General features: G+C 47.0%; 1 protein-coding gene across 1 annotated transcript in view; it reads left to right on the plus strand.

Moving 5' to 3' along the window:
• PARVG (parvin gamma) overlaps nucleotides 1-24,190 on the plus strand; it is a 475,216-nt gene that overhangs the window by 183,842 nt on the left and 267,184 nt on the right. Inside the window, exon 6 of the mRNA XM_069628145.1 lies at nucleotides 15,889-16,004. Coding sequence (XP_069484246.1) covers nucleotides 15,889-16,004 — 116 coding nt within the window. The remainder of the gene's footprint in view (nucleotides 1-15,888; nucleotides 16,005-24,190) is intronic.

Consider the following 24,190-nt stretch of genomic DNA (forward strand, 5'->3'; position numbering starts at 1 on the left):
TGCCACTTGCTTTGCCTCACATTGCCTCTCCGGATGGCGCCAAGCCTGCTGTAAAAAACGTACCGATTTGACACTTAGTTTGCTGCGTTATTGCTGCGTTATTGTTTTTCTGTTTTTTTTCTCTGTTTTTTTTTTGGTGTCTTGTTTCTGTTTTGTTGTCTTGTTTTGCTGCACAGCGCACTGAGTCCTATGGGCGCGTTGTGATTTGTACAAAAATAAATAATAATAATGAACGTGAACGCAAAAGGAAAAGCGACTTGGGACCTCCTCAAACTTTTTTCTAACCGGTGTGTTCAATGATTGGTTGCCATTTTGATTGGTGTGTTTGATTGTGCAGGTGGTGTATGAGGCACAGACTTGAGGCTCCCCCCTCCAGCAGTGGTGTAGTAGGAGGTGAAACAAAGTTTCAATTTGAAACTTGAGTCCTCAGTATGCATCCGCGGGGCTTTTTCATCAGATTGCCAAATGGGGTAATTACTTTACCGTATCCAATACGCGGAGGCTATGTGCAGTGTTAGGACTTTACCACCCTTCCAAATATGGACATGCAGATTTTCTGAAATATTAAATGCAGTCTTTCAGGAAAATGTGCAAAACTTTGGGGGTTGGACATAGCTGAGGCACAGTAACAGATCACATTTAAAATGGAGAACAGAAGGGCCAACAATGAAACTTGGGTCAGGTAGTGTGATGACGAGGCCCTGCCTTGCTCTAAGGGTAAGCGATAGGTTGATCTAGGGGCCTGGCACTGCAGTCCATTCAATGTTACCATGACTGTGGCGCTCAACCCCACCATCTCCCAAGGGCGTGTAGGAACTTCCACAAGGACCTAACTAAAATCATGGCCCCTTTAAGAGATCTGCATTAGTGCCTCATACACCACCTGCACATTCAAACACACCAATCACAAGTGGCAACCAATTCTTGAACACACCTGTTAGAAAAAAGTTTGACGAGGTCCCAGCGGGATAGGACAGGCCTATAGGAATGAGGGCAGGCTTAGCAGACCAGGTTGGGAGTTTGGAGAGGGCAGAGGCCAAGAAGAGGAGTGAGTTGTTTTGGAGGTGGCTGGAGCAGAGGAAATGATGTGACTGAGGTTAAGGAGGAGGTGACTTGGAGGAGAGCAGGCAGGTAGCTTGGGAGCACAGGGTCGGGATGGCGGGAAGATGGATTATCCGGATGCTTAGAGCAGAGTGACCCATGGGACATGGGAGTGTCCCAAAGTTGACAGGAATCAAAGACCAGGCCAAGGAAGAAAATGCAGTGCAAGGCTATTCTTTATTTTGGGAATATAGATCAAGTTGACCAAAATAACAAATGAGCAGTGTAACTGTAAACCATATTGCATTGCATTGCATAGACATTTGTACAGCGTAAACAAAGACCAAAAGGCATCAAGGCACTAGTGGGTGAGAGATGAGGACCAATCCAAAAACAGGTCTAAAACAGACGAGATTTTAAGACTTTCTGGAAATGAAGGTATTTGGAAATGTTGCAGAGGTTGGGTTGCAGGGTGTTCCAGAGCAGAGGGGCTTGCACCGTGAAAGATCTTCCTCCAGCCCTGGCACGGCGGAATCTGCGGGAACATAGCAGGGATTGATTAGCAAAACGAAGCAGCCTACTAGAATTATAGGGCACAAGCCTACAACCTAGACCATAAGAATTCTGCCCTGAATTGTGAATGGCTCGATGAATGAGACAGAGGATTTTGAACTTAACTCAGCTCCTAATGGGGAGCCATTGCAGTTGGTGAAGTAAGTTCAGAGAATGTGATAGTCTGGGGGCTCTCAGAGCGAGACGAGCTGCTGTGTTCTGAAAGGCCTGTAAATGTTGTAGTAGAGCCTCAGGTTGGCCAAGGTAGATGCCGTTACAGCAGTCTATGGAACCCATAATGGACGCAGTAACCATTTTTGTCCTAGAATCAAACGTCAGGAAAGGTAAGACTGTTTTCTAAACTTTTAGTTTGGTGTAACCCGATTGGCAAACCGCAGAGATTTGGGTCTCTTTGGAGCCGGTGGCCATAACTATAATCCCTAATCTCTTCACTATCGGAGTGGGCTCAGGACAGGGGCCCAGGGAGACTAGTCAATAGTCGCAGGTCCAAGACCTTCCTATGCTGTTAGAGCCAACCAAGAGGATCTCTGTTTTATCTCTGTTGAGTTTAAGCCAATTATTGGCCATCCACTCTCTGATCACAGATAGGCAGTCTTTCAATTTAGAGGCAGGGTCAGACGACGGGACATTAAGGCGGAAAAGGATCTGGGCGGAAAATGATCTTTGTGTCATCAGCATATGAGTAATATTTTACCCCATGGCCAGTAATCAAATTAGCCACAGCCTGCATATATAAATTAAATAAAAGGGGAGAGAAGGCAGACCCCTAGGAGACCCCTCATTTCAAAACAATGGGAAAAGATGTGAAAGGCGGAAGGGAGACTGTTTGAACCCGGTCTGACAAGAAAGAGGTAAACAATCCCAAAGGGATGCCTGAAATCCCACCTTCTAAAGACAATGGAGCAAGTTCTGATGGTCAATAGTATCAAAGGCCACAGAGAGGTCAGGGAGAATCAAGGCACCCACCTCTCCATGGTCTTGAATCAAAGCAATATCATCCATGCAAGCACCCATCACATATTCTGTCCCCATGCCGGAGGGAAGCTTGACTGAAAAGGGTGAAGAAGGTGGTTAGATTCCAGAAAGGCAGAAAATTGAGGGGTCACAATTGACTTCATTAGTTTCGTGAGGACTGGGAGTAGTGAGATAGGATGATCGTGCTCTACAACTGCTGGTCCAAGATGTGCTTTATTTAGTAGTAGCTCGATCTCTGCATGTTTAAGGGGCCTGGGAATATGCCCAATCAAAAAGGAATGTTGAAGTGCAGCAGTAAACAAATATATGAACTTGTTGAAAGCTGCTTGGATGATACGAAGAGGGATGGGGTCGATAGGGGAGGCAGATCTAAGTTTCAACAGTACAGAAAGCCCTCACAGGACAAGGCTGCAGTGTTGAGCAAAGCAGGTGTTTGGAGACGAAGGGGTCTGCGGCGCAGAAAGTGAGTGCGGATGATTCACCCTCCTGTCTGCGGCCACCAGGTAAGGAGTTAGGGAGATAGCTGCTTGTGCCTCTTAGCTCTTCTCCTGAGCCTTTCCCCATCGCGTCCCCTGTAACCTTCACCTCTGCCCCGGCCCCTGCCCTTGCTGGGCGCGACTCCCTGTTGCCCCCCTCCGACGCTGCCCCCTCTCGCCCCTCGTTGAGTTCCCCTTATTCCCCTTCCAGCCACCCCCTTTTCCTGGTCCTACCCCTGCGTAGTTCCTTGCATTCCCTTACACATGCATGTTCACGCCACTTGCTTTGCACGCGCTGTGCTTTCCTGACGTATATGGCCCCTTCACAGTCTTCGATAGCTTGTACCTCAGCGCCCCTTCCATCCCTTCCTGCTTGCTCTGCGCGTACTCTTCCTGTGTGGTCCCTCGCATTACCTTTCGCGTGCGCATCTGCAGCACTTCCATCCTTGGCTTTGCATGCGCTGCGCGTTCCTAATGTGCGTGACCCCTCTTCATCGTGTGTGCCTCTACGTCTCTTCCATCCCTATCTGCTTGCTCTGCGCGTCCTTGGCATGCGTGGTCCCTTGCATTCCCATGAGCATGGTGCATGTACCCCACTCTGTCCTTGGCCCACCCTTTTTGCGTGGTCGCGTGCACCTCTGCATCCTTTTTCCCTATTCGCTCTACGCATCCTTGGCCTTCATTGTCCCTCGCATCCCCGTGATCACCTGTGCCCCAGCGCCTTCTCTGTCCTTGGCTACTTTGCGCCTGTGCCTCCCAGCCCATGTTGTCCCTCACAATCCTCCGGTGCATTGGTTCCTCGCACCAGGCATCCTTGGTTACACGCACAGCTTGTCCTTTGCCCGCGTGTCCCCTCACGATTCCTTGATCGTGTTGATTCGCGCCTTCCCTCTCCAGCTCGCCAATACCCACACTCCCCCTTTCCCCCGAGTGTCTGTTCTCCCCTGCTGGCCCTTTCCCCCACCCTCCCCTTACCACTTCTCTCTCCTTGGTGTTTTGCTCTGTGTCTGCTGTGCTCTCTCCTTGCTATGGTTTCTTCATCGACTGTTCTGTTTTGCCCATATTGCTCTGTGTTTTTCTGCTGCTCTCTTCCTTCCTCTAGGTTCCCGTGTCAACTGTCCTGTTATTATTGATGTGTCCTGCTCTGTGTTCTACTTTGTTTTTTCTCTCTTCTAGGTCTTCTTCCGCCATCTGTTCTGTATTTTGCTGTGAATTGTCTTTATACTGTTGTGCTCTTCCTTCCTCCAGGTTCTCTTTCCTTGACTGCTCTAGGTTCTTGTTGCCCTGCTAACCTGGTTGTTGTTCATCATACTGCCTTTGTTCCTTTGTGCTCTCTGCCTAGCCCTCCATCTAGTTCAGTTTAGCTTATCTATTTACCACTTTCTCTTGTCGCAGTCCGTCTTTTCTTCTTGTACTCCCTTGTGTTGTCCCCCTACCCACACCCCTCTCCTCTCTCCTCTTCCCCCTCCTCTGCACTATCTATGGTGCTCTCTGTTTGTCCTATCTCCTCCAACTGCTTTTCTATCGACTATCCTGCCCTTCTGCCCTTCTCACTAAGTCTGGCAGGTAGAAGTTAAAAAAGGATATCCTGGTTTCCAACCCAGACCTCCCTATCGCTGATACCTTCACCAGCGCTTCCTCCTGACAGACCCTCAGTGACATCCTTTTTGTTGTTCCTTTGCCAGACCTATGGACTCTTCATATGGTCTCTGTGCGCTCTCCATTGTCTTACTCTCCCATTAATGGTGGCACTCGATGGGAGGCCCTCCTGGCTTCCTTCCACTCCTCGAAGGTCATAATTAATGTTTACCTGAATGGCACCGTCTTGGTCCAAGGCCCTCAGGCCAACCTCCTCTTCTTTGATAGACACTTACCACGCCATATTCATTTCCTTTCCTCTCCTGCTGTCCCTTCTCTCCCTTCTTTGGCTTCCATGCCTCCCACTCTGCAACTTCTCAGGCACCCTCTTCCTCCTCCTTGGCTACCTTGCCCTCTCCTTCCCTCTCCTCTGTCCCCCCTCGGGCCCTTCTACACTTCCGCATGGAGTACCTCTGATTTGTACCCCCCCCGGAAGTCTTTCAAGGATGGCTACCTTCTCCACCTCACCACTCTTAACTCTCGCTCAGCTGTCAAACACTCCTCTGACATCTGCCGTCTCCTGGAAGAACTTGACCTTGATGTCCTTGGTCTTAGTCTTACTGAGACTTGGTTCACTGCCAGCTCTGTCACAAGCTTTGACACTCTGCTCCCTGATGGCTACAAGATCCTCTGCATGCCCAGATCCAACCTTCCAGTGAGGGTGTAGCCTCTCTTCCTCCCTCCTGGCCTTGACCACTCAACTCCCGCTTGGAGACTTCAACATCCACCTGGATGCTTCCTGTCCCGCCACGGGACCCTTTCACGACCTTTGCGACTCTCTCTCTCTCTCTCTCTCTCTCTCTCTCTCTCTCTCTCTCTCTCTCTCTCTCTCTCTCTCTCTCTCTCTCTCTCTCTGTCTCTCTCTCTCTCTCTCTCTCTCTGTCTCTCTCTCTCTCTCTCTCTCTCACTATTCTTCCCTCTGGCTTGACTCACTCTGTAGGGCACACTATCAATACTCTGATCTCCTCAAAGCTCCCCCTCTCTAACCCTCTCACTACTCCTCTCTCCTGGAGTGACCACTTTCTCCTCTCCTCTCATCTCTCTCTCTCCACCCCTCAAGCCAAGCCGACCCCCACACTGCCACCCACCTTCTCAGTCATTCGACCCATGAAGCGTGTGTCAGTTGAGGCTTTCGCCACCTCTTTCTCTCCCCTTCCTGCACCTCTGGGTGACTCACACCCTGACACAGCCCTTTCCATGCTCCACCCTGCTATCTCTGAAACTCTTGATGTACTTGCCCCTGTCATGAGGATACGCATGAAGCCTAAAACCAAGTGTAACTCCTGGTATGATTCAGACCTCGTCACCCTTAAATGCAAGTGTAGGGTGACTGATAGGAAATGGTTGGCATCTTGTACATCCTCTGACAATCTTACCTGCTGCCTGCTCCAAAGACAATACCGACTCTGTACTCACTAAGAAGAGAGCTCACATCCAAGCCTGCATCTCTGCGGCATCGAACAACTCTGCTGAACTCTTTAAAATCTGCAAGGAGCTGGCCAATCCTGCCACAGTCACTACCTCTCCTGTCCCCTCCCAGGCCCTCTGCACGGCATGGCTTCTCATTTCATCTCTAAAACCCAGGACATCCTGTCCACCCTCCCGTCCTCTCCCACTTCTCCCTCCACTCTCTGCTCTTCCTCTGGCCCCTCTGTGGCCACCCCCTCCCTTCTCTGCCTTTCCTCTCTTCACCACCACCGAGGTTTCAAGAGAAGTCCGATCTATGAAAGCCTTGTCAAAACAGGTTCTTCCTTGTTCTTCCAAAACCATCAAGGACCACATTGACACCCTCGGTCCATCCTTTTCTGACTTCTGCAACCATTATTTTGCCACTGGAACCTTCCCTTCCCCCCTGAAGCACTCTCTTGTGCACCCTCTTCTCAAGAAACCCTCAGCTCACTCTTCCTGTCTGGCTAGCTATCACCCGATCTCTAACTATCGCCCTATCTCTATCAATCCTTTCCTGGGCAAACTCCCGGGAAAGCTGGCCATCTCCCAGCTTACTCTTTACACTGAATCTGTTGGCTGCCTCCATGACCATCATCCTGGCTTCAGAGCATCCAGAAGCATGGAAACTGCTCTCCTGAACATCCGTGAAGACCTGCTCTCTAACCTTTGATGCTAATCTCCCCTTTGTCCACATCTTAATTGATCTCTCTACTGCCTTTGACATGGACAACCATGCCACCCTGCTCAACCGGCTCCATGATAACCTGGGTATCACTGATCAGGCTCTGGCCTGGCTGACTTCTTTCCTCTCTGACCGACCCTCCCAGGTCCAACTCAGGTCCTTCCTCTCCTCTATCTCTCTCTCCGCCTGTGGTGTTCTCCAGGGGTCTAACCTTTCTCCCTGGTTATTCAATCAATACTTGGCACCTCTCGCCCACTGCATTGCTGATCTCTGCTCCAAATTTCAGTGCTATGTGGACGACACTCAGCTCGATTTCAGGCTCTGTCTGTAATCCAGGAGTGGTGTGCCACCAATGATCTTTGCCTGAATGCTAGTAAGACAGAGATCCTCCTCATCGGCATACCTGCACCTTCTTTCCCTGCCACTCTCTGGGCGGCCTCCCTGGGCCATCCTCCTGCTCCCACCTGTGAGGCCAAGAACCTCTGGGTCATCTTCGACTCCACACTCTCCTTCTCTTCTCACATCTCTAACATCTCTAAAAGGTCAAACTACCAATTGTACCTCCTCAGAGGTATTCTACCTTTCCTCATCTTCCCCCAGAAGTTCTGTCTCCAGTGCTCGGGTTCTCTCTAGGCTTTACTACTCCAACAGCCTCTTTTTAAATCTGCCTGCATCTACTCTCTGTCCTCTACAACACATCCAGAACAGGACTGCAAGACTTGTCCTTGCCCTCAATCCCAGAGATCGTATCTCTCCAGCCCTGAAATCTCTCCATTGTCTCCATGTGGCTGCAAAGGTCAAGTTCAAGACCCTCATCGTTGTCCACAAGGCCTTCTGGGGCCTGGGACCGTAATACCTCCAATGCTCTCTTCAGAAATATCTTCCTACTCGAGCTCTTCGCTCCTCCACCTCCAACTCCTTGAGGCTCAGGCGCTTCTCCAAGCATGACGTTGGGGGTAGATCTCTCTCTCTGGCTAGCACCTCCCCTGGAACAGCCTCCCTGCCTCTCTGAAACTTGAGCAGAACCATCTCTTGTTCCAGAAGCATCTCAAGACTTTCCTCTTTGCTTCTGCCTTCTCTCTTCCTCTTCTCTCCTGATTCCTGTCTGATACTGCACTGGTGACCTGGCTACCCTCTGAACTTCGGGCCCAGGTCCCTGCCCGCCCAGTTGCAGACCTGCGCTGCCTCCTGGCAACCCTTGCACTTGGGTCTGTATTTGCAAGCCTACAGTCATTTTACCTGCATTTATCAAACACTTGTCTGTACTTAACCCTTGCACTGCCACCCTACTTGTTTTTGATCCTGTCTCCTGCAGTTGCCCTTCCTCCCCTGCCCCTGGCACTTTTCCCTTCCCCTTCCCCATGCACTTGCGCAATCTCAGTGTCACTTGGCCTAGTAAGATCGTTGTCTTTCTCCTCCCTTTGTTTCCCCTCGCTTGCCTCGTCGTGCCTTCAAACACTTGTGTATAGGTGTGTTATAAATGTCATATCATATCAGAGGAGACCATAAAGTCTGTCACTGCTGAACCGAAAGACACTGGTCTGTGTCTCCCTGGCCTCAAGAATTAGAGGATGGGTATCTACAGAATCTGAACCTTCCGATACTTATCAGGTCCCGGGTGTTGCAAATGTCCCTAAAGAAAGAGGCAATGTTTAATGTGCTTTTGTTTGTAGGGTCTTCAAAGGAGGGTGTGCTGGGGTGGTCAATTTCTTTGCAACTTGAAACAGTTCACTGGCTGAACAGGAAGCTGCCAAAATGCGCTCAGCAAAATGCCAAGATTTCGCTTTTTTTTTTTAATAGCAGTCTGATATGTGGTGCGTGCCTGTATGTAGGCTAGCTTGTCGGAGAGGTCAAAATGGCTATGCCATCTCAGTTCAGCTTGCCGACATTGTTGTTTCAATAGCCTAAGTGCTGTCGAAAACCAGGGAACAGAAGGCTTAGCGCAACCAGCTGAGAGCCTAGAAGGGGCCAAGGTGTTAACCGTTTCCTGCAAGGCATCAATCAGACCTCTAAAGGGGTCTTTATTTTTGCCCATTATCCCTTTACGAGTGAGGGCTGTGATCAAGTTTGGAATAGAGTTGGGGCAGACCTTTGCCCAGTGTCGACGATCTTGGAGCGGGACATTAGGTCTTTGTCTAGACACTAGAGAAAGGAGAGAAAAGGGAAGCAGATAGTGGTCCGACCATAACATGGGCCGAGGAGTGAAAGTGCAAAGCCCATTAAACCCAGAGAAAATGAAGTCCAGCTGGTTCCCTCCCTCATGGGTGGGACTATGATTTCTCAGGGTAGAAGTGCAGTCAGCCAGAGAGGACACAAGTATTTTAGCTTGCTGCTCACTAGTATTGTTAGGAGGGTCAGTTAAAATCACCTAGGATGACTAGTTTGGAGTGTGCCAAGGAGAGATTTGTGACTAACTGCGCAAAGTTATCCAGCAATTGGTTGGTCGCATAGCCTGTTGGTGGTAAACTATCAGGAAATGAGTTGAGCTCTCAGGATAAGCCTGAATCCTAACTAACAGTAGTTTACATGGTAGCTTATGGGTCAGGGGAATAGCAGAGCAGCCCAACAAGCTCTTAAACATTATGGCAACTCCTCCCACAATTTTAGGGGCAGACCTGTCAAGTTGCAAAATATTATAGTGAGAAGGGAGCATGTGTACTATGTCAAGACCAGTAAAGGAGTCAGAGTGCTCTTGGATCCACAGGTGGGCACATGTTTAGGATTAAAAGGGTTCCCACACCCTTAGTGCCACTTCCTCTCACAGAATCCCTCCTCTAAGATCTCAGATTTAGGCTTAATAGGTTTCTGGCACCCTTCTTTTCTGGCCTGCTTAGTCTCCTCTCCTTGGTACTCAATTCTGGATTTAAAGGGTTACTGCACCCTTATTTTCTGGACTTCTTCTTGGTTCTTTTCCCCAGATTTAAGGGATGCTTATTGAATGATGAATGCAGGGTGGAAAAAGGCCTAACCTATACCTAAATGCAGTGCTTTAAGTGGGCCGGGGCCTGCCGGGGCCGGGCCCCGGCAGTCTCCAGAAAGTGGGGCTGAGCCGGGGCCCAGCCGGGGCCCCCCATCCCACACAACATTGGCGGGATGCATTATCCCGCCGCGGCCGCAGCCGCGACGGGAGATGCGCCCGTCATTATGTCGGCCAAGCTGACAGAAGTGCCAGCCAGCCACAGCAAAGTTGAGGCTGGCGGCACTTCTGTCAGTTAGTGTAACTCCCTCTGATGACCCCTCATCAGGGTCATCAGAGGAAGTTACTGTCCCTTTGTTTTCCCTCCCCAGGTCACTGACCCCCGCGGGCTCCGTGATCTAATATGCAGATTAAATCACGGAGCCCGCGGGTTCGCAGAGGGTGAAAGACGCCTCGGGCTCAGTGATCTATGTGCTCTGAGCAGATAGATCACAGAGCCCGAGGTGCCTTTCTCCGTCGGCAAAGCTTTATAAAAGATGCCTTGAACTGTGTACGTTTCAAGCCATCTTTTATAAAGGTAGAAATATTTATTATATGTTTATAAAAGACGGCTTGAAACGTGCACAATTCAAGGCATCTTTTATAAAGCTTTGTCGACGGACAAAGCCACCTTGCGGTTTGTTTTGTCCGTCATCAACGCTTTATAAAAGATGCCTTGAATTGTCTAAGTGTCAAGCCATCTTTTAGAAACATAGAAACATGTTACAAATATCTATGTTTATAAAAGGTGGCTTGAAAAGTACACAAACCATAGTAAGGTAAGCACACAAGTGTGCATAACTTACTATGGTTTGTGCACTTTTCAAGCCACCTTTTACAAACATAGAAATATGTAACATTGCTATGTTTATAAAATATGGCTTGAAAAGTACACACACCATAGTAGTAAGCATACAAACATATACATGCTCACATACATTTATGTGTTTGTTTGCGCACCTTACTATGATTTGTGCACGTTTAGGCCACGCCCCCAATGAAAGCCACGCCCCCAAACGAGGGCCCCCCCTCAATTTCTTACCCCACTTAAAGCACTGCCTAAATGTAAGATGAGAGCAAACGTCGACCATCAAATGAAAAATAGGCAGTCCTAGTGGCGTCATGTCAAATAAAAGTGCCTATACTAAGAAAAACCTATTGGTAAATTCTTACAACTAATTACAGAAAGAGTGTGGGATAGGGTTTCAATAAAAAAATAATTGTTCCCAAATCTCCCTCACCCACGTGTTGAGCACGGGACAAAGTGGACCCCCTGAGCACAACACATCTGCCATTATGTTTTGTATTGTCAGTGGGTGGGTGGAAACTATATGCTGAGGTTTTTTTAGAGTGCGTCCTTAATTTGCAGTGGAGACAGATTCTCTGCTTGTGCCCTGTTTAAGAACGAGCTGGTGTATACTGTCATTTCCCTGCAGGTGCTTTTCCTGCAGTAGGATTTCCCTGGAGCGGGCATGCACTCCAGGGACATTAATGCGGTGTCGGTATCGGCAGTGGATGCACTGTACAAGTATTGCAAGAGAAAGAGTGTCTCTCTGATGGAGCGACTTGCTGCATGAGTGCTGTGGGAGTGTCTGATATACCCCCCGAAGTCGGATTGGACTTGCAGCAAGAAAAAACAGTGTGGTCTCATGCCCATGCCTCTTGTGAAGTGAGTGCAGCAGAAAAGTGCAATGTGCCTTTCATGCCGTGTCAGGCTTGCGAAGGGAGTGCCAGAGGAAAATGCACTGTGCCACCTATGTCGGAGTTGGGAGATGTACCCCTTAATTGGACAATATCCAAAGCTGGCTTCATATGGCAGTCTTCTGCCTTAGGGCAGGGGCTAAGTATGGGTGACCAAGGCCTTCCCTGTACCAATATGCAATAGAATGCAATCTTTCAATGTAAGCCAGCCCAGCCAAATCCAACATTGCCACCTTATTGTTAACCTTTAACTAACCCATGAAGGAACTGGTAGACGTATATGCCTCTCTGAAACGATGTCCCACTAGGGTTTACCCCTCGACACCCTGGTATACCAGGACATTTTGAGTGTGATTTAATGTAAGCATACGGCCTATTCCTATCGCTATTGGGGTTTTCCTTCCTGCGTAATTAATTCAAGGTGCTCATCAGTCATCACAACATCCAAAATGAAGCAGTCCTCTATCCAAAATGAATTCTAACTGACCCTACCACTATTTGACTAACTTAAATTATACTAGGAAAATATCTCTTCCTTCTGGTTGCTCTCTCATAGCACTGTCTCTATGTGTTCCATAGTTCTCGTTACTAATAGTATCTTCAGATAGTCTCTTGTCACCTTCTGAACAAGGTTCTTTAGTTCTTTTATAATGTACTTAGGTTTGCTCTTGGGATAGTTATTACATAAGACTTTGTAACTCTCTTTCTTATAGTCTCTCCCCTTGTTAGAGGCCTTTCTGATCTCTGTAACTCCAGGCCTTTTAGGTTGACTACCCTTTGTAGCAACGTGAGCCTTCCCCTTTCCTGGCGTGGCACCGTTTGATCACTTCCTCTCTGTCCTATTTCCCTTGACTTCTGTTCCCATTTAGATTCCTGCCCTTCCTCGCGGGGTGTTTGTATCCAGTTCTTAACACCTTCTCTTTCATGTTTATTCACTATTCTCTGGATCACTTTATTACAGTTTAACCTTACAGGCTTTATATTTAGGAATTTGTCACTTTCACTGGGATGAGTTTCTCTTGGTATCCGTTACTTGATACCTTCTCTCTCAGGCTTATTCGTTATTCTGGTGGTTACATTCACACAGTTCCACTTCACTTGTGTTATTTTCAGCATCTCATTAATTTCACTGAGACGAGTTTCTCCTCTTTCATAGCGATGCCCCGGTGGCCTCCCAGTACTCCCGTTCTCTCCGTTACCTCTGTCTTTGCAGGGGAATGCTTTCAGGCTCACAGCTCATTCGGGTTTATTTTATTTTTATTGTTAATTTATAATGTGCTTAATACCAATGAGTGGTTTCCAAGTGCGGGATCAGGATTCAAACCTTTGTTGCGCTGTGTTGTCTTGCTTCCAAGACAAATGCATTGCCCCTGAGCTATCCTTCCTCCCCAAGCTATCCTTCCTCTTCCTCTACTCCTCTATTCAGCTGCTCATATCCCTGTTGGCGTCGGTGTCTCTTACTCTGTTCTCTTCCTCTACCTGAATGCATTGGACTACGGGTTGCAGGGTCTCTCTTGCTTGGTGGTTTCAGTGTTGTCCGAGCTTCTCGCATTTTCCTTTGCTGGCTAGAACTCCTACGAAAGTCGCAAGCTCTGCGGCTCTCCTTGCCTCTGCCTACTCCTCATCAGGGGGCTTCCCCTGCTTTTCTTTTCGGTTTTCTTTCTGGTTGCGTTTCACCTCAAAACTGTGTGCTCTCTTGTACCAGCCTCCTCAGGTAAATGTACGTCTCTCTTTAAAGAGACAGATCCTCCCTTGTGTGCATACTGGGATATTTTAGTTTTGTCTTCAATGGAGACCCTGGAGCTTTCAATGATTTTTACACCTGGCAATCCCATATGTGCCATTATGGTGGATGGTCTATGGAATTCCTCATGGGAATGGGAGTCCCGGTGTGGTCTCACTTGCCCAGACCCCCAGGCAGGGTCTTGCAGAGCAGGCTCATGTCCCTCACCCCACAGGGAGAGGCTCCCCTTTGCGGAGAAAGGACGAATACCGTTGATTCCTCACGAATCCCAAACTGGTGACTTGCCAAAATCAATGCTTCTAACACAGTTCTGCACAGAGAGGGTTGGAGTCATAGAGGCAACAGAGAACCTCTGGACAATCACAGCCTAATTAATCTGATTGCAAGACTAATAGGTGTGAGCACCTCAGTTTAGTTATGCAAGGGTTGTCCCCAGCAGTGGGCAAAGCCAGCTATATAAGCTGCTGGCAATTTGACTATTGTGTGGGTTGTTTGGCAGTGCAGAAGGAGCTGTGGAGATAGCTGGCGGTAAAGACAGAAGGAAATTGAGGCTGGACAAGAGGAAGTAGAGTGAAAATGAGTGAGGGAGACAGAGTGAGCTTGAAAGAGACAGAGATCTAAGGCAGTGGTGAGAACACGCATCAGAAGTGTGGTGGCTGGAGGAGAGGAAGGAGTACAAAGAAGGTGGAAGGAGACATCAAGAGAGAAGCAGAGGAATGTGTTCATGAAAAGATTGGAGGAGATGAGTGCATCATGTGGAGGTTGGGAGAGGACTTGAGGTAGAGGAGGAACATCTGGAAGGAGGTTGGTGACATCAGCCCAAAGGCAAAGGAGTGCTGTGAGGAGGATGTCTGAAATAGAGTGGAGGAGCAGGAAAGAACAATCAGTGGGAGGCTGGAGAAGAGGACCGTTCAAGAGTGAGCCATTCTCCAAAAGGCTGAGGTGAGTCAGTGGAACAGAGGTGGAGGGTAAAAGCATGTGGCAAAGGGTCGAGGAGGTAGATGTGAGCAAGAGTATAGGAGAGAGAAGAGGCTGCAGGAAAGGTCCTCTTAGGCATGAGCCTGTAGTGAGTCATCATGCAGGTAGGCCAGGACTGGGTGTGAGGGACTAGATTCAGGACCCTAACAAAAGACTGTGCCTGTACAGCAGCTCAGGTGATGAGCTTCTTCATGGTGGTAGGTTTGGACCTATCCAGCTACCACACAGCCCTAACTTCTGCCGTCGTTCAGGCCTAACATGCAGGCACATATGTCCCCTCAAACCCAGGCATGGGATCTTCCAGGAGGAGAGGAGGAATTAATTCTACCAGTGGCTATTTTCCCAGACCAGCAAAACAAAGGTTTGTCTGTGGGGGCACTGATTTACCTCCAATGAACAGTTGGAGGTAAATCAGGCCCCCACCGACAAATAAATAATGGAATTACCGGCACTGGTAATTCTGGCAATCCTGGCCGGAATTACCATTGGGATACCGGAAATCTTTTAAAATGTAAACCTCTGCGTTTGCCTCATATTAATCCTATTTGGGGGAGCCCTAAAGACAGTGAAAAGATGCGAATCTCAGAGGCCCACATTCCCACACAGCTGGTGTACCACGCATTCCAGAGAGAACATAATTGCATAGCACTACCATAGAGCCTCATGTGTTACTTCAGCTGGACGTTTTATGTTGAAGCTCTATACTATGATTTTATAAGTGAGCCACACGGGATGTAAGAAGGAACATTTTGTGAGTGGGAGTGGTGCAAGTAGCCTGTAAAAAAGCAAATGAGCCTAGGAGAGTGAGTGGCATGAAAATAATGGTCCCCGATTGGCCTTCCACTTCCTGACCTAAGCGAATAGTTGTGACCCTATGGTGAGTATTTATTTATCTGCTGGCGCCTTTTTAGGGGTACTACCCAAATTGACCTTTTATTATTGACCCTTTGTCCTAATTGACCTAATAAAAGTGGCCCTAATTGACCTTCTTCACAATTGACCTTTACCTTATTTTACTTTTATATATATGTGTGGGGTGGGTTTGGGGAAATAAGTAATATAATGGGATTTGGTAGCGGGGGGGTTGGATTGAGTGGAGGGTTGCGGGGGGGGGTTCGCCCCCGCATATTTGTCCTAATTGACCTTCATTTCACGATCAATTGTGAAAAGGTTAATTCTCCTGCAATCAATTGTGAAAAGGTCAATTAGTATACATCCTTTTTAGGTGGCACGTGCAGGCCAGTTGAGTACATTCTTTCCTGGCGTAGATGAGTAAGCTAAACTTAAAAAGAAACGTACTGCACTACCAAACATCTTGTCCTCCTTACTAACTCAACACAGAAAATGAGCAATAGGTTTGGCACGCGTTTGCGAATAGCAGAGGGAGTCTTGCACTCTGTGCCCCACTGTTTGTTCGTGTCTGGCATTCATTCATTCCATCACTGAGTGCCTTCTCAGATGTTCAGCCAACATGTATTGAGCTATAGGTGTGGTGCACAGTAGCCGCCTTGGACTGGGACACATGTTCTTTCAGTATTTTCTTCCTCTGCCGTGAAGGACGCATCCGGATGCAGATTTTTACGTGCTCCTGTAGCAATGTGTTGGGTTTAGCAATGTCCTCTTTCATTACATTTCGTCTTGTGACAATGATGATGTTCTTTCTCTTTAAATCTAGTGGTTTTGAGCAAGGATTTGCTGGCCACTTTACATCTTCTGGTTGCAATAGGAAAGCACTTCCAGCCCAACCTGCCCATTCCGCCAAATGTCTCAGTTGAAGTGGTTACAGTTGAGGTAAGCACAGTTTTCTCCCTTTCTTCAAATTCAATCAATCCAAATCTGTACTTTGCTGTCCATTTATACCCAAATAATAACCACACACAGGATACTTGTTACAACAACAGAGTTATACTTTTAATCATGGCAAACTGGCACAGAGTTTGTAACTGAAATATGCACTTTGATCATGTTAGGAGGTTACCTGCATTGCTCATTTGATCCACTGGGTTTGGTTATACAAGAGGTCTACAAACTTTGATTCTCCAGATGTTTTGGACTACAACACCCTAGTCAGCATACTCAATGGTGAGGTCTTATGGGAGTTGTATTCCCAAATGTATGGAGAGCCATCACTTCTCTGATCTTGAGGAATCCATCTATGGGGCCCACTACCCTCCCATCGTCCCCAAACACATGGGAAGGTGGAGGGGCACCAGTTTCAGGCCATCCTCCACTACCGCTGATGCCTGGTTTGGGTTAACATTTTAATTTGTGCCTTGAAACACTTGTATACGTTATAAATGCCATTATCATATCAATTAGCTTCCCTCTTCAACATCCTTAGGGCTTTTGCAGTATCTCTATAAGTAAGTGTAACAGAACCCCTCCATGGGGCTCCCGCTTGCCTACCTCCAGTGTTTTATCCGTCGGCCCTCTTTTGCATCACGTGGACACTGCCACTGGCCCCATCTTTGCGGCTATAGCCCCATTGGTGCTCAACACGGGTCCGCTCTGCATGGTCGCAGAGTCCTTTGGGTGCAATCATTTTTACGAGACAGCGCATGTGCAGAAGACTGTGTCCCACACTCTGCACGTGTGTGGTACACCGTTTCCTATGACAACCAAGGCTTGCTGTTCTGATCTAGAGCTATTGAGCTTCCTGAATAATGCCAAATCTCTGTGTTTTAATGCGGTTTTGTTCTGAACTGTGCTTCGTTCCTGTAGTCCCCGTGATTACAGTTCCTTGCCTTCCCAGTCACTGCTTGCACTGTTCCTGTAACACGAGAATCTGGGAAGAGCCATCCCGTGGCGTGTCGAGGTGATTCAGAACTTCCTAGTCACATCCTGGGGAGTTTTGGATTGGTTCCACGCGTCACACTGACGACAAGATTACCATAATCGACAGCCTGGATAATTCATCATTACCAACAGGACAAACAGGTACACAGCACCCACGCAACACCTTGCTTAACAATCAGGTAGACCTTAACAGCATCAAAAATAGCTTATACTATTGAGGACACCATTTTGGAAGGGGCCACCAGCTATTTCCACCCTGCTGCTCCTTAGGTATTGTATACCCTGGGTAGGAAAGTAAAATCAAATCTCAGGTTTCTCTTTCACAATGCAGTTATAGAGCTGAAGATGTTTGCCTTAGCCCGCAGACGAGAGGGCAACACAACATGCACAGACAATACAGATTGTTCAACAGAACCTCACAGCTATGGCTACTGCCCTAAATGTGACCCCAGGGAACAGTGGGGGCCCTCTAACGCTGACAGACACCCACACCTTGATGTAGCATGCCAGTCAGTGTAGTGAGCCAATTGTCTGTGCCCTCCCCCGGTGCAACCTATATCCATACACGGATCAGTAAGCTGAAGAATCGGGTCCGCTGGTTCCACCTTGAGATATTACGAGTGCACGTATGTGTAGCATGACGACTTTTGCTTTGCGGCGGTTGTGTGCGATTTGGTGTAGTGTATTTTTGCTCTTTTGGAGCAGTGGGCATAAATACATGGGTGGAGCAGCTGACTGATGCATTGAGACAGGACCAGGTGTGACAGATGTGGCAATGCTGCCACCTGACCATGGAAGCATGCCCTCTGAGCCTGACATCAGTGGATACTCAAGGATCTCATTTTCATTTGCAGGGTGAGTTTGCAGTTTCCGGCTCTGTTGTTGAATGGTCAGCAATTGGCAGAATGATGTTTATTTGCAGATCAATGATGAGTGTGATTAATGTCCAGATGAGTATGAAGCAGGAATTGTCCGGGTTTGGAAGTGTGTAAAGAGAGGTTGGCATGGCGGTATTACATGCAGCGGCATCTGTGTGTATAAGCTTTCTTGCCTCACCGCACCTGCATTTCTTGTGCTGCTGTCTACGATCGATCTGTATTTGATGCACATGCATGTGGTGCTGTTGAGATATTACTGCACTTTTATTTGTGTTATTATCACTCCTGTGGGGCATTGTCTTGTGGGTGCTATTGGTGTACTTTTGGGGCGTAATCATGGCCTTTGATTGGGATTTTCAGGGAGTTGCCTGCACCTGATTTGTAAATGCATCCCTGTTATTTGGTATGGACTTCCCTTGATATTGCCAAGATTGAGTTTTTGCCTTTGTCTGAGACTGTTAGGAAATATTTCTCTTTGCAGCACCCTTTCCTCCATTTTTATGGACCCCCAAACCTTTTGCTTTTATTTTTGAATCCTTCCTGCTCTTTTAGCAGTGCAGTGAAACCTTCAGCTTCAACTACACTGAATGTTGTTCATTGGGCATAAGGGAAAACTGACATGTCCTTCAGGCTGTCAGTACTGGGAAACATTGTTTCCTTAGTCTTGTTACTTTATTGCCACTTTTCTAACTTGTTATCATCAAGTGGCTGACCAGCTCAGAGTTTGGGCTACAGTGCTGCAGACTTTGTCATTCTGTGTGGAGGCCTGGTTGTGCAACAAGACCCACCTCTGCCAGATTTCGTGTTTCCAGCATCAAAGGGATCAGAGATAGGCTGCGAAGTCTGACCGGGGCAAGTGTGTCCTCCTGAATTGCTGTGCATTGGTTTCCGTCATCCGAAACAGCTTTCCTGCATTCAGTCCTTTGCTGAGAGGGGCCCTGTAATGAGTTCTTCTGCATTCTCCAACCTGAAGACCTTGCACCAGCAGTTGTTGCTGACTGCAGAAGTGCTTGAACCTGCAACTCCTGGGCATCAAGGGCTGAAGCTGACAGCAGCAAAGTGACCTTGGAACCTCTTCAGAAGACCTGCCAAGTCCTCAGAAGAATCAGAGTATGGGGATGAGGTATGACAATACTTACCTGAACCCCTAACTCCCTTTTAAAAGTTTGATAACTTTTAGAAACATTTACAACAGTTTGGCTTTGCCATTGCGTGCTCGTGCAAACATTTCAAATGTTGGGGACACTTTTGTTAGTTCGAATAACCTGTCCTCTATCAATTGGAACCCTTCATTCGATGCCAGAAGCCCTACAATAATTTGTTCCCATCTCACAAAACTATATGAAACTTTGTTGAACTTTTGGGCACAAAGCATCATGCATTTTAGGGATGGACTTCTAAAGTTAGTGTGGTAATTCTGTGTATATATAGGGCTGCATACTAATACTTACCTTTATTTGCAGGGGTTTGGTATGCATTTTGTCGTACTCCAGTGATTGCATATATGTATCTTTTATTTAGTGTTGTGTGATGGAATTACATGCTAGTAGTCATTTTTCATAGTGGTATATGGCCATAAATATGTTTATAACTGATTGCCTAAGTGGGTGCCCCGACATTTCACTGTGCGTGCTCATTGTGGACCCATTAGAGGCTCAACATCTCTTGAGATAGCCTAGACCACACGTCCACCTACCCTGGACTTGTTTGGCTATAGCGATGTGCCTGTCACTAGGTTGGCCTTCTATACATCTGTCCACCAGGCCATAGCATAGAACATCAGTCCTAACAGAGACCTTGGATGTGTGGCAAGTAGCAGAGTTGGCTTGAGGACATGTTCTCACTTTGCACTTGTGAAGTGTGTTATTTGCGTTGTGGGTCCATTTTCATTGTAGTACGTTGCTTGTCGGAAGTCACCATGTTGCTGTGCAATTGACCGTATATGGTAGTTTATTCACAGGGTGTTTGTATTTTCTTCTTTATCTGTTTTCCGTGATTGATAAAGTCAAATATTCCAGGTTTTCAGAGTTTTGGCAGAGGATTTTCGCTTCTTTGAAATTGTGCATTACTGAATATTGGCATGTCCTTGATTGGGCAACAGTCTGCTGCCTGGGCCCTCTTTCCATCCATACCTGTAAAGCTAGTGATAAATTCAAATGCCTACTTTGCACTCTGAGGTTTGCTTTCTAAGCAATTAATTCTTTGCGTCTGTCGGTGCCAGCTTACCTAAGGAAAGCGGTCCATGTTCCATATTTGGATAAAACTACTGCCTCGATAAATCAGTTCCTTCTAATATTAGGGTGGATATGATTCCTGTACGTAAAAGGAGAAGTAGCAAATACTAATACATTGAAGTTAAATAGCCATCAAGCCGGGATTTGAGTGGGAAAGGGGACTGAAGTGGTTCGGTTTGGTGGTTAACGGTGATCCACGTAGAATTGCCGATGGCAGCAGTGTTACCACACTGGTCCTGCATGAAGTGTCACATGCCTTTGAGATTCTTGCCGATGGCAGCAGTGTTATCACACTGGTCCTGCATGAAGTGTCACATGCCTTCGAGATTCTTGCCAATGGCAGCAGTGTTATCACACTGGTCCTGCATGAAGTGTCACATGCCTTCGAGATTCATGCCGATGGCAGCAGTGTTACCACACTGGTCCTGCATGAAGTGTCGCATGCATTCTTGCCGATGGCAGCAGTGTTACCACACTGGTCCTGCATGAAGTGTCACATGCCTTCGAGATTCTTGCCGATGGCAGCAGTGTTACCACACTGGTCCTGCATGAAGTGTCACATGCCTTCGAGATTCTTGCCGATGGCAGCAGTGTTACCACACTGGTCCTGCATGAAGTGTCACATGCCTTCGAGATTCTTGCCGATGGCAGCAGTGTTACCACACTGGTCCTGCATGAAGTGTCACATGCCTTCGCGATTCTTGCCGATGGCAGCAGTGTTATCACACTGGTCCTGCATGAAGTGTCACATGCCTTCGAGATTCTTGCCGATGGCAGCAGTGTTACCACACTGGTCCTGCGCTCATCACACTCACCTTCATCTATGATTTTGATTTTGTAATTCCTCTATTGTATGCCTTCTCTTGATAATTGTTGTTCATTCAATTTCTTATGGGATAAAAGTCATACACATGCTAAATACAGATACAATGAAATAATAGTAAAATATAATAGGCAAAGATTACATACATTAGCATCAATTTATCCTCAAGACATGATGTACCACAGCCAAAATATATCCTGGTTGCATTGTAGATAAAATCACATCAGCACCTTGGAGGTTTTCTGGTTAGTAACTTATATCTCTAATGTAAGAAGCACATAGATGTGGCCTCGCTGTCTACACCCCAAGACTCTGGAACCTCCTCCTCATCCACATCCGAGTTGCCCACTCCTATAGTTCAGGAAGAGGCTCATGATCTTCCCCTTCAAGGAATGGCTTCTACTTAACACTTGGGTCCATACACCATCCAGTCCCCACCTACCTGAGACTGGGTGATCCAGTCCCCACTGTTTACTTGTAGATCCATTGCTGACAATTGCCCTCCCTCGCCTGTTAGATCCCCACTGCCTTGTTTCTCTGCTACCTAACCTTGCTGTGTTGCCTATGATTGTAAAGCACTTTGTTGCTTCCCAAAGGTAGGTCTGTGCTCAATAAATACCTTAATAGTAATATAAACATAATAATAATGTGACAGGAAGAAAATTGGCCCATAAAAGATATATAATTGTGGGGTGACCTTGTGGGGTGACATTACCAAAACAGTCTCTCTTATAATCAGTTGTATATACATCTTCCTATGTGGTACACGTTTCGGGCCTTTTCCCGATGATGGTGTTCTGATCCAAATCCTGCACTTTCTCATTGATCTGAAGAAGGGCTATGCCAGGACGACCCTTTTTATTCTAAAGTGGCTGGCAAATGTTCGCAGGTTCTCTCTGGACATTCTGGTTGATTTGCAAGAATTTGAGAGCCAGGTTCAGCTGGGGCTCCCAAGGATCCCACTCCAAATCCGAAGAGGGATTTTTGAGCACCTCCACTGCCCAAAACTCAGTTTTGAAAAATAAATGTGAAGACTGGTGGGAGAGAACAGGTCACCTCAGGAATAAAAAAGAAAAATGGAAACTCCCTCCTCTGTGACCCATGATAGCTCTACAGGAATCAATGGGAAAGACAATTGTGCGTCTTGACAATTCCTTCTTCCGGAATACTTAATATTTGCATTCTTTGGGTTCCTGTCATAGTAGCCATTTGACTCAATGTATGGTTGCCACTCGTTATTTCTGCCTTTGCTTGTCTGGCGCGATACCCTGATGGGGCTGTTAGTCTGGTTGATTTTATATCCCAAAAGGCTCACCCTCTAGCAGGTTCTGAGAGAGATTGATTCATCACCAGCTGCGGCCTGATTTCCAAGACTCTGATTAATTCTCTTCTGAAGTGGATATTGGCCCTATTGCAGTCCTATTTCTTGTACTTCATGTATTGTTGTTTGTAGCATGTTCTGTACCTTCTCTCACTCCTCATCACCTTGCAGGAGAATGAGTGAAATAGTTCATCTCTTTTTTCTGGTGGTCTCTTTACTTTTCTTGTTCATTTTGCCTGACTTTTTTCAGAGTGGCCTGCAGTCTTTTCACTTTCAATATGATTCTGATTAATCTCAAAATGTTGGATTCCTCAATATGGAACCTTTTGTATCACACATTTTTGGCTTACTGAAGAAGCCCTTGTCTTATTTAACAACATCTCCAGTCTCTCAGCGAGAATTACAAACTGGTGTTGGCCTTGAAGTCATTGTAAACAACATGTACAAATCATTGAGAGCCCCTTGACATATTTTTTGGGGAAAAGCCCCTTCTCCCCCTAATGAAACCATTTACATTTTACTCATCCACAAGCCCCCAATCCTATGACCCCCACCATTGCTGAAAATGTAGCAGATATAGTTCCTGACCTTATAATTGCACTTCCAAGACTAGTTATTTTGGGTGAATGTTGTTATATTAGCTGATGACCCCGGAATACCTGCTACAAAACATTCTTCAAAATCTAAAGTTGCTTAATCTAGAGTGTACATTGAGCAACCCATATCTACAGCCACATGCCCTCCAGAAGACATATAAAAGATTTTTCTCCCGATACCCCCGTGGAGGGTAAGACCAGAGCCACTCCCCCAGAAAATCAGGTGGAAAGTGAAGCCAGGACACCAGAACTCCACCGGACAGTCAGCGACTAGAAGGAACTGTGCCAATCCTGCTATGGAAAACACACACAGAATATACTTTCACACCCTTAATTGCCAGTCTAAACTTTGCACAAAAGCAATATCTACTGAGTCTCCGTTTCCTTGCTGCAACGATTCATAGATAAGGAGAAGACGTTCCCAGCGAGGATGATACCTGCAGAACAATTCCAAGAAATGTCTGCAGGGACTGAATACTTGACGGCACAAGAAAGCTTGAGAGAAGGAAGGAGATCCAAATGCAAGGGAAGATGAAACTGGTATTCTTTGATGCTGTCACATTTGAGTAAGGTAGTAATCAGCACATCCAGGAAGGCAGGGATCCAGCAGGAGAAGTTGGTAATGCCCAGAACCAATGGCAATAAGGAACAACAGAGCAAGACTAATCCCAAAGAAGCACACCACTACGCAAAAGGTCACAGCCAATAAGCATAAAAAACATACCATTTCAGGAAATGGGCAGGGTCCAAAGGCCAGACATCCATCCAACCAAGTAAGTGCCAAAGAGCAAGAGAAAAGCAACACAAAAAAAACAGGCAATAATATAAAATAGTAGCTATATAAGAAAACGCCACTCACCAAGGACGTTGACAAGTGTGTCTCTTTTGACGTATGGATTTTCATGTGCAAGAGCTTTTCTGGTCACCCTTGGTTGCACTGACGTAACTGTGACGTCATGTTGTGGAACGTGTGTCACGTGGGAAAGGTAGTTTCACAACTGTGCTGTCGATGGCAGATGCAAGTGGTCATAAAAAGACCTGACCTCTACCGCCGGTTGTCGTGGCCTAACAGTAGCACTTCCCAAATCCTGCAACTCACCTGGACATTCAGGATACAATGCATGGAATTGACGGAGAAGACAGGCGCATGTATGTTCTCCACTGGTTCCCACGTCCTGTTCTCTGACCTGCACCCCATTCAATCAATGAGGTAGGGCAGGCGCCCATGATGGAATCTAGAGTCCAGGATATCAGCAACTTTGTCTCCTCAGCATCCTTCATCGGTATTGGCCAAGTGTGTGGTAAGGCCAAGACATGAAACTGGGCTCA

The sequence above is a fragment of the Ambystoma mexicanum genome, chromosome 12 (assembly GCF_040938575.1).
Source record: "Ambystoma mexicanum isolate Mex_15411 chromosome 12, UKY_AmexF1_1, whole genome shotgun sequence".
Taxonomy (NCBI): domain Eukaryota; kingdom Metazoa; phylum Chordata; class Amphibia; order Caudata; family Ambystomatidae; genus Ambystoma; species Ambystoma mexicanum.